General features: G+C 38.0%; 1 protein-coding gene across 1 annotated transcript; it reads left to right on the top strand.

Moving 5' to 3' along the window:
• Nucleotides 1–226: 226 nt before the first annotated feature.
• On the top strand, nt 227–10,777 carry LOC116315179 (G-protein coupled receptor family C group 6 member A-like). The gene is made up of 7 exons (XM_039603643.1): nt 227–272; nt 2,070–2,631; nt 6,914–7,187; nt 7,343–8,104; nt 8,733–8,945; nt 9,022–9,136; nt 9,742–10,777. Exons 1-7 carry the CDS (start codon nt 227–229, stop codon nt 10,671–10,673), a joined length of 2,904 nt encoding a protein of 967 aa, XP_039459577.1. The 3' UTR covers nt 10,674–10,777.
• The last annotated feature ends 695 nt before the right edge of the window (nt 10,778–11,472 follow it).

Below are 11,472 nucleotides of genomic sequence, written 5' to 3'. Positions count from 1 at the left end.
CCAATATTTAGGGAAATTATCTTCTAAATTCCAGAAAGTTTTTTTTCCCCATCATCTCCTATAAGATGTGCCCGCTTTCCTTTCTAATGATCAAACAAGATATTGTTTCAAATGTAATATTTTTTAAAACTATGTTTTATCTCTACAGCTTCTCTCAGAAATCCAGAGGGTCAACTTTAATGTGAGCACCACACACGTATCCTTCAATAGCGATGCAGATCCTAGGATGGGATATGATATCGTATACTGGAACATGTCTGAATTCAAACAGGGTGCAAAAATAGAAACGATTGGAGAATACAGTCCACATGGAAAAATTAACGTCCCATTATATCTTTTCAAAAACCTGATAAATGACACGGTGAGAAGACAACTAACATTAATTTATTTCACAAAATAATTCATGAATAATATGTAATGATCCAAGTGTTTCCTTCAAAGGTGTCGGTTTACAGCTGCTATAAAAAATGTGCACCAGGACATGAGTTACAATTCCAAAGGAAGTGTTGTGGAGTTTGTGTTGCATGTGTGATTGGAGAGTTTTCCTCTGGTAACGGTAAGTGTTTCATTTCATAATATGACTCTCATAGGGATGTAATATCTACTGACTCAAAGTAACTAAGTAGTTCCTTACCATTTGGAGGAAGATTAAGGGAGAGTTCGGAGAGATTTTTTGCACAATGAGTGTACGTTTAAACTGACTTAAAGAATTTAGATAATTTTTTTTCACCAAAAGTCTCTTTTAAAACAATTATGAAAACTAACTTCCTCACAAAACTATGAAATTTCGACTCAACTCACTTAAATCAACGTTATCAGAATCTCCTAAAAACTCCTTGAAAAGCCTTCAGTTGTTCCACAATGCACGAGTACTGACAGGGACTGGCTTCTCTTCACCAGCTTTCTGTTAAATCCAGAATCACATTTAAATTTTCTCATCATATACAAGGTCATGAATAATCAGGCCCTATCCTATGTGGAACCAGCTTCCAGTTTGGATTCAGGAGACCCCCTCTACATTTCAGATAAGACTTAAATAGTCATATAGACATAAATGATATATAGTGGACTGGATCAGGTGAATCCTCCCTTAGTTACGCTGCAATAAGTCTAGGCTGCTGGCAGATTCCCATGATGCACTGTGTGTTTTTTCTTCATTCACCTTTTTGCACTCACTATGTGGAATTTTTTTTAAACAACACTCTGCATTTAATCATTAGTTATTATTCATCTTTGGCTCTTTTCCACAGTCTGTCTTGGTCCTGCCTTCTTTCCCTCACCCCAGCCAATCGCAGTTGAGAGGTTTTCTTTTCCACTGTTGCCAAAGCTTATAGGGGTCGTATGATAGTTGTGGTTTTCTCCGTTTTCTTTGTATGATTTTAGGGTCTTGAGGCAACTGTTCTCGTGATTTAACACTATATAACTGAATTTAATTGAACTGACATTATTGACATATTTATTTTATATGCTTTCAAATAAGTTACATAAAGTCAATACCTAAGCCCTACGTAATTTAAATAAACTTTATTTTTTTTAAAATCTACTAAATATGTTTTATATAGTCAAAAAACACATACCCATGCACAAAACACTTTCGAAGCCATTAAATAATTACAAGAAATTTTTTTAATGAAAAACAAGTATTTATTAAACTTTCTGACAAATTTCTTTTTGAATCAATGAAATTGAAGCAACTTAAAGTCCAGATGCTTTTCTTTCCAAGCTCCTGACTGCAATGACCTGGATGACTGAGAACCTTCACAGACATCAATGAAATATACATTTTTACTCAGTTTTGTTTTTCTAATTAAAAACAATCAAGTACAGATTATTAAGCCAATCCCCGTTTTACATTATGTATATTTGTAAATGTGACCTCATATCCAGCGCCGGTTTTTGCAAATATTTTCAAATATTACTCTCACACTTTTGCTCTGTAATAAGATATTACAGTTTTGTACTTCCATGTTTAAAACCAAGTGGTCTACATTTAGGCTTTTGCATGTTGAATAAGAAATTTTTTTCTCTTTCTTCATGCTTTTAAACATGATTTTTGTTTCTCTGTGCAGGTTCAGACTGTAAATCCTGCAGTGAAAGGCAATATTCGTCTGAAAGGTTGGATCAGTGTTTGAACAAAACAGATGAGTTTCTCCCGTGGTTGGATCCCTTCTCGATCATCCTCTGTTCTCTGGCAGCCACTGGGATCATTATTACTGTTGTGTTTGCTGTTCTGTTTGCAATCAATCTTGGAACTCCCGCTGTGAAGGCAGTCGGAGGTTATATGTGTTTCCTTGAGCTTCTATCCCTGCTGGCCGGCTTCTGTCTTACGTTCACTTTCATTGACAGACCTACTCAGAACTTAAACTGTGTCGGTGTGCCGCTCTTTGGTATAGTCTTCACCCTCTGCATCTCTTGCATTCTGGCCAACTTGTTTCAAATCTTGTTGGGCTTCAACTTTGATCTGACGATAGGGCCCTGGATAAAGCTAAATCAACCACTGGTGCTGGTGACTGTTGTCTCTGGGATCCAGGTGGCCGTGTCAGTGTCATGGCTGATCTTCAACCCACCCACTCCTCAAGAGACGCAAGGGAGCACAACTATCCTGCACCAGTGTGAGATGACGTCCTTTGGGTACTTTTCAGCCATGTTAGTCTACAATGGTTGCTTGGGCCTTACTTGTTTCCTGTTTGCATTCAAAGGTAGACGGCTGCCAGACTTGTATAAAAATGCTTCTTTAATCACTATCAGTATGCTGCTGTTTATGGTCATGTGGATCATCTTCCTCCCACTTTATCTCACCATGTCAGGGAAGTACAAACCAGCAGTAGAAGGTGCAGCCATCCTTACTTCCTGCTTCAGTATCCTCTTCAGTCACTTGGCCCCCAAGTGTTTTATTATCTTGTTCAGGAAAGAGCTTAACCAAGAGAGCACCATCACTGAGTACATTTGGAAGCATTATGAGCGGAAGGGCATATCTGTGATTGGCACACAACACTGATTTGCAAAGAAATAAATCTTGGAGTCATGTTATATTCCCTGGCAGTTTATGGTAAGGCCCTTGATATTGAAGACTTTCTGTTACCCCATTTCAACCTTTCTGACTCTAACCATTTACATAGTCATAGTCAATTCAGAGTAATGTGCGTACAGGGGTGCTGAAGCTATCCCATCTCTCAGTGAGCAAGTGGCTGGGTACACCCTGGCCACAGGAATTTCAGTTGTAATATTATCATCAGGAAAGTGTTTACTGTGGCCTTAGATCCAGGAAGCCATGGGCTATTCCCCATAGACAGTTGGAATTCTTTCTGTGACCATGAGGCACTCCGGGTGGCCCTTTTTGTCAATCAGGCACAAGAATTTCCCTTTATTAGGAGCCGTCTTGAAATCAAAGAGGCCTCCTCATAATGTAAACTTTAAGCCTTAACAAAGTGAAACAGGTGACCAATAAAGCAGAAAAGAAACTATCATAAACAAAAACAACTATAGAAATGTTTAAATCATCCACAAAATTGTTCATTTTAGGATGGGAAAATGAACTTATACAAAACATATAGACTATAGCTAATTTACAATTTATGACATCCAACAAAAATATGTTGATACAACTTTAAGTTAGGAAACTTAAAGTTTCCTATGGAGACATCATAGCTGGTAAAATAGATAGCCTGGGTGTAAGTATAGATGAATTTTTGTCGTAGCATTAGTTTATGGGGAATGTGTTATACAGGTGTTTTATATTTGACTTGGATATTAGTTTTTTCAGTTTGGCTTTTTCTAGGTTTCGGTTTTAAGAGGGGGAGTGTGACACCCCGAGATAAACCACTCAGGGCTTTATCATCAGTTCTAACTGGTGTTATCCCATTTACGCTTTGTGTTTTGGTGGTTGATGTTTAATAAATAAGAGATGGACAACAAAAATCTACTGTCACTTTCAATTTATTATTTATTATGTAGAAAGTGAGAAACAATTATTATTGCGCAGCATCTACAGTGTGCACAGCAGGTGGATGGATGTCGTGCCCCTCCTGTCAGGTAGCTGTCAGTATCTAAGTATCTTTTTAAATTCTAACCTCAGTAATCTTTCTGCTTTTATTGATTTGTTTCATTCTACTGATGAGCACCTGTTTGGAATACATTTAGAGCCATGCAGCGCTAACTTTTGATCTTTTGCCAAATACAAATTAGCTACTTGTGTCAAGTGGTATATAATTCTGACTTCTTTTGACTTAAAAGTAATCACATTTCAGTTTGATAGTTTAATCCTTACGCTTCTCACTGACTTGCTCAGGTGTCGTTTTCAAGATTTAATGGCACAAAAACAGTCGGCAACATCGTCTAAACAGCAACCAAGCTAAAGGGAATGACAACATTTCTAGTGATTGGTTACTTTAAATCACTTAATTCTCATTGAATGTAGTTATATGAAGCATACTGCTCTCTCATGGGTTGCAGCGTAGACTACACCACATATAATAATTTTAAAAAATTAAGTTGGCTACTTCGCAGATTTCACCTGTCATGGGTTATTTTTAGAACGGAACTCCCGCGATAAATGAGGGACCACTGTACATGGAATAGGGACATTTTAAAGGGAATAACATCAAGAGTGTCCTGTTAAAGATTAAAAGAAAAGCTTTAGTGATTTTTGTCATTGATCTTCTGACTCTCTGGGACTCCAGACACCATTTTTCTAAATAATATCCCCTTATTTGGCATAAACAAAAACGTTTTAGTGAAGGTTATCTGTGATCTTCTTTTGGCCTCTGACAGTGGACTCATCTCTATGCATTCGATACTGCTGGTGATGATATTCTTTTTCGTAAGGTTAATTGTGGAATTCCACATGGTTCCGTGCTTTATCCATCCATGAAGCCAGATGACACACACCAATTAAACAGCAGGAATAGTTTAAAAACAACAAGATCTGGATGACCTCTAAGGTATTTATACTGTTTCTATAGGCTTTAAAAATCCTAGAAACTTGTGTCTAACCAGATACATACTCTGGATTGCACTACCTTGGCCTGCAGTAACAGTGTGAGAAATCTCCGAGTCATTTTTGACCAGGATATGTTTCTCAGTGCAAACATTTTAAAGAAATATGCAGGACTTATTTCTTGCATTTGCACAATATCTTAAATTAGAAACATCCTGTCTCACAGTCATGCTGACAAACTAGTTCATGCTTGTATTACTTCTATGCTGGAGCACTGTAATTCATTCATACCGTAATTCATTGATATTGGGATCCTTGAAAACGAAAAAGCAGCAAGAGTACAAAGAGGTACAAGCAAGAGAGCATATTTCTCCCGTACTTTTTTTTCATAAAGCTTTCCGATACAGTTAGGGTTGGATCAGGTTACTCTGAACCCTTGCTTAGTTATGCTGCAAAAGGCCTAGGCTGCTGATGGATTCCCATGATGTACTGATAATTTTTGCTTCACTCACCTCTTTTTGCTCAATTTGTGTTTATAAGCCAGTTTGAATTTAATCAATAGTAAGTATTAATCTCTGGCTCTCTTTTGAGCATCCTTTGCCCTATCCTCTTCACCCCCAACAAAGCAGATAGCTGGCTTTACTGGTGGGGCAAGGGTGGTTCTGCCTGGTTCTGCTAGAGTTTGTTCCTATTAGAAGGGAGTTTTTCCTTCCCTCCGTCAAGCGCTTGTTCTTTCTGTGTGGAGAAGTGGATCCAAACCAGTCAAGCAAAAGACCGAATAACTAAAGACAAAAGAACCCCTCACTCTGCAGAATATCAGTTTAGCTTTTCCTTTAAATTGTCACATAGGTTCAAGGTTCAAGGTTCTTTATTTGTCACATGCATAGTTATACAAGTATAACACACAGTGAAATGTATCCTGACACGATCCTCGACATGTGCAAAAACATGGGGGGGGGTAGAGGGATAACATTATAAATATATATATAGTATATACATTGGGTGAATGTGCAGTAGAAGCAGCAGCAGGTGAATTCTGTACATAGCAGCTTATTAATACACATAGATACCTTTGTTTAATGAAGTGACCAATTTATAGCCCACAGAGTCATTTACAATGGTGCCTTACAAGTAAATTATAAATGATACAGTGTGGGCATATGTAGAAATATGTATCTATACACACATAAAATGTATGTATTTATGCATATACATACATGCAGATATATTCAAATATGGCACATTTCATGAACAAGGCAAGACAGTTATTGCATTAACCTAATGTTCTCAAATGTCATGAGACATCCGACATCTGGAGAAATTAAGGTGACCCGTGCCTGACTCTTCATGTCTCAGATGGACACTTGCTGCAATCTGGGGCTGACTGTATTTTGTATTGACAGTACAGTGACATAAGAGCAAAATGCTTATATTTTAAAATGGGAATTAAAATACAATCCAGCGATCCTTTTAATGATGTCAGTCACAATATGCTGAGTCATTTCCAATAATATGAATAAATACTGGTGACGTAGTCGGTGAGCGATTTAAATCACCCTTTTGTTTTCATGTGTGAAATATTTAAGTTCGAGGGACTGTTTTGCATCAAGCTTGAAAACCTCTGACGATGCAAATGATTCACAAGAGGAAGTTCATGACAGCTACTGACCAGAAAACAAGAAAGAAGATCTGACAGACAAATTCACATGTTGTACCTGCATGGACCCACAATGTTTTTGATGGGGTTATTTTTCATGAGTGTATTTCACTCCTCTTTTGGAGAAAATAGTCTCCTGCATGCCTACTATCATGGAGATATCATCATTGGAGGACTTTTCCCCATTCACTTAAAAACCAATAGGACTAACACTTCTGGACCTGTCTCCTGTAGAGAGTAAGTACTGCCTCAGTTCATCAGCTCATTAGTGTCAAATAAATGATTCGTGAATTTAATCTGTCTTCTGTCCATTTTTGCAGCTATGATGTACAAATGTTCCTCCGCAGTCAAGTGATGATATACGCCATCAGAGAAATCAAGCTACCTAACATCACCATAGGATACGACATCTATGACACCTGTGGCGATGTCAGCCTCGCTGTGAGAGCGACTCTCGAGCTGCTGAATAACCAGTCAAACCCACAAAGCTGTTTACTACCATCAGAGGCCCAAATGAAGGTGGTGATCGGAGAAAGGTACTCGGAAGTATCCATAGCTGTAGCACGAATTGTTGCTCTGTCATCAGTTGCCCAGGTTTGTTTTCTCTTCATTTGATACTGTCCTACAAAGCTCAGTTGGAAACACAAAGAGACATTAATAATAATAAGGACCAGTAGAAATGTGATGATTTTGGCAAATAAATCTTTAGATTGTATATCTGTTGATGTATCTTTATGTCTGTTTAACAGATTAGTTATGCATCAACTAGTAAGTTTCTCAGCGACAGGTTCAAGTTTCCCACTTTTCTGCGAACAGTACCGAGCGATAAATATCAGACAAGAGGTATTGTTGAGCTGGTGAAGACATTTCTTTGGCAAACAGTGATTATTGTGGGAAGTGATGACGAGTATGGATTGTTTGGCAGTGATAGCCTTGAAGACACCTTCAGCCAAGACACAAACATCTGTGTTGAATTTCTTCAAATCTTGTCAGCTGATTTTATGACAAACAACTCCCAGACCCAAACTGAGCTGACTGAACTACTGGAAAAAATCAAAAACTCCTCCGCTGAGGCCATCATCCTCTTCACAAAGGACACTAATGCTGAAATCATCCTGGAAGCAGCTATTAGACACAAAGTCAACAGAACATGGATTGCAAGTGATGCATGGTCCAGCTCTCCAAAGATCTCTGCAATGCCAGACATCAAGCTGGCAGGAGAAGTTTTTGGGTTCATATTTAAGCAGAAAGAGGTGCCTGGCTTTAAAGACTATGTCATGTCGATGTTTAATGGAACTGAAAACGCCCTTCTCAAAGATTACCTGACGCAGAATCCACTTTGTTCAAATCAGTCTGTAGAAGGAAGAAAGAAATGTCTGGCTTCTTACATCGACCAGGATGAATCTTATAGGATCTATTTAGCTGTTCAAGTCATTGGTGAGGGGCTCAGACGCTTGCTGAAGTGTGACACCCACCAGTGTGAACATAGCTCCAAATTCACAGCCTCAGAGGTACAGTAAAGATAGCTTGTTGGTTATCAGTTGTTTGTCTTGGACAAATCATTTTTATACATTTGTCCCTAAATAGGATTATATAATAAATTTGCATGATTATCAAGAGTATCTGGTATCTGCAAGAAATAAGGATAAATAAAATCAGTCTCCCACTTGCTGGGGAGAAGAGAGTGAAAGGTTTAGCACCAAACCTCTATAAAGTACAATTAACCAACTGCTAACAGGTGTGTTGTCTCCTTGGCCCCACCCCCACTCTCCCTATCACATACACAAAGCCAGGAAGAGAACTACACAAGCATATCCCTGTATAGAAATAGAATAGAATAGAATAATCCTTTAATTGTCCCACAAGGGGAAATTTGGTAACTTCTGCAATATATTTTTCAAAGAGCACCCTTAAATTTGTCATCACATTCTTGGCTTTAAATGGTTTGAAACTTGCTGCTGATCACTTTTTTAATGTCCTGAGATTTTGGGAAATTAGCTTCTTAATGCCACAAGTTACCAATATTTCTGTTATTGTTGCACAACCTTCTCTACTAACAGTAAAACAGGAAACTGTTTCAAACTTTATATTTTAGTGTGTAAAAAAGGTTGGTTGATTCACTATGTTTTATCTCTACAGCTTCTCTCAGAAATCCAAAGAGTCAACTTTAATGTGAACACTACGCACGTATCCTTCAACAGTGATGGAGATCCTAGGATGGGATATGATATCGTATACTGGATCAAGTCTGAATTCAAACAGGGTGCAAAAATAGAAACTATTGGAGAATACAGCCCAGATGGAAAAATTACTGTCCCATTATATCTTTTCAAAAACCTGATAAATGACACGGTGAGAAGACAACTAACATTAATTTATTTCACAAAATAATTTATATCATGTAGTAATACAATTGTTTCCTTTTAAGGTGTCCGCTTACAACTGCTCAAAAACCTGTGCAGCAGGATACGAGTTTCAATCGGAGGGGAAGTGTTGTCGAAGTTGTGTTGCATGTGTGATTGGAGAGTTTTCCCCTGGAAACAGTAAGATGATGATTATCCAAATTATGCTGTGCTTAATAGTTAGGATACTTATTTGCAAGAATTACATAACATCATTCTCACAGTAAAGTAATAATGTCTACTGACTTTTGAATAGTTTCTTACCATGTGGACACTTGTTTTATTAACATCTGAGCAATAAACCTTTGAAATTCAGTTTTGCCACATAAACCAGCTCAAACACAAGACACAGAAACTAAAACAAAGATAAAGGTACTTCTAAGAAAACAGATTAGCATGTAAACATTGTTACTGTTCTTTAAAAAAAACAAAAAACAAATAACGATTATAAAGTTGATTATTACCATAAAGTACTATAGTGTTTTTAAAGCAACTCCATCCTCTTTAGATTATGTATATTTGTTAAACATGGCCTCATTTCCATAAATATCCTATACCAGTTTTTACATTAATTTCCAAATATTTTCAAATATTACTCTCACACTTTTGCTCTGTAATAAGATATTACAGTTTTGTACTTCCATGTTTAAAACCAAGTGGTCTACATTTAGGCTTTTGCATGTTGAATAAGAAATTTTTTTCTCTTTCTTCATGCTTTTAAACATGATTTTTGTTTCTCTGTGCAGGTTCAGACTGTAAATCCTGCAGTGAAAGGCAATATTCGTCTGAAAGGTTGGATCAGTGTTTGAACAAAACAGATGAGTTTCTCCCGTGGTTGGATCCCTTCTCGATCATCCTCTGTTCTCTGGCAGCCACTGGGATCATTATTACTGTTGTGTTTGCTGTTCTGTTTGCAATCAATCTTGGAACTCCCGCTGTGAAGGCAGTCGGAGGTTATATGTGTTTCCTTGAGCTTCTATCCCTGCTGGCCGGCTTCTGTCTTACGTTCACTTTCATTGACAGACCTACTCAGAACTTAAACTGTGTAGGTTTGCCGCTCTTTGGTATAGTCTTCACCCTCTGCATCTCTTGCATTCTGGCCAACTTGTTTCAAATCTTGTTGGGCTTCAACTTTGATCTGACGATAGGGCCCTGGATAAAGAAGCTAAATCAACCACTGGTGCTGGTGACTGTTGTCTCTGGGATCCAGGTGGCCGTGTCAGTGTCATGGCTGATCTTCAACCCACCCACTCCTCAAGAGACGCAAGGGAGCACAACTATCCTGCACCAGTGTGAGATGACGTCCTTTGGGTACTTTTCAGCCATGTTAGTCTACAATGGTTGCTTGGCACTTATTTGTTTCCTGTTTGCATTCAAAGGTAGACGGCTGCCAGACTTGTACAAAAATGCTTCTTTAATCACTATCAGTATGCTGCTGTTTATGGTCATGTGGATCATCTTCCTCCCACTTTATCTCACCATGTCAGGGAAGTACAAACCAGCAGTAGAAGGTGCAGCCATCCTTACTTCCTGCTTCAGTATCCTCTTCAGTCACTTGGCCCCCAAGTGTTTTATTATCTTGTTCAGGAAAGAGCTTAACCAAGAGAGCGCCATCACTGAGTACATTAGGAAGCATTATGAGCGGAAGGGCATATCTGTGATTTGCACACAACACTGATTTGCAAAGAAATAAATCTTGGAGTCATGTTATATTCCCTGGCAGTTTATGGTAAGGCCCTTGATATTGAAGACTTTCTGTTACCCCATTTCAACCTTTCTGACTCTAACCATTTACATAGTCATAGTCAATTCAGAGTAATGTGCGTACAGGGGAGTGCTGAAGCTATCCCATCTCTCAGTGAGCAAGTGGCTGGGTACACCCTGGCCACAGGAATTTCCAGTTGTAATATTATCATCAGGAAAGTGTTTACTGTGGCCTTAGATCCAGGAAGCCATGGGCTATTCCCCATAGACAGTTGGAATTCTTTCTGTGACCATGAGGCACTCCGGGTGGCCCTTTTGTCAATCAGGCACAAGAATTTCCCTTTATTAGGAGCCGTCTTGAAATCAAAGAGGCCTCCTCATAATGTAAACTTTAAGCCTTAACAAAGTGAAACAGGTGACCAATAAAGCAGAAAAGAAACTATCATAAACAAAAACAACTATAGAAATGTTTAAATCATCCACAAAGTTGTTCATTTTAGGATGGGAAAATGAACTTATACAAAACATATAGACTATAGCTAATTTACAATTTATGACATCCAACAAAAATATGTTGATACAACTTTAAGTTAGGAAACTTAAAGTTTCCTATGGAGACATCATAGCTGGTAAAATAGATAGCCTGGGTGTAAGTATAGATGAATTTTTGTCGTAGCATTAGTTTATGGGGAATGTGTTATACAGGTGTTTTATATTTGACTTGGATATTAGTTTTTTCAGTTTGGCTTTTTCTAGGTTTCGGTTTTAAGAGG

This window comes from Oreochromis aureus, linkage group 19, assembly GCF_013358895.1.
Source record: "Oreochromis aureus strain Israel breed Guangdong linkage group 19, ZZ_aureus, whole genome shotgun sequence".
Taxonomy (NCBI): Eukaryota; Metazoa; Chordata; class Actinopteri; order Cichliformes; family Cichlidae; genus Oreochromis; species Oreochromis aureus.
This window is presented reverse-complemented; position numbering and strand designations above follow the sequence as displayed.

Coding starts and splice junctions, on each gene's coding strand:
- LOC116315179 (XM_039603643.1), top strand. CDS start 227: ATGGGATATGATATCGTATACTGGAACATGTCTGAATTCAAACAGG. Junction 7,188..7,342: donor CTCTGTCATCAGTTGCCCAG/GTTTGTTTTCTC, acceptor TCTGTTTAACAG/ATTAGTTATGCATCAACTAG. Junction 8,105..8,732: donor CCAAATTCACAGCCTCAGAG/GTACAGTAAAGA, acceptor TTATCTCTACAG/CTTCTCTCAGAAATCCAAAG.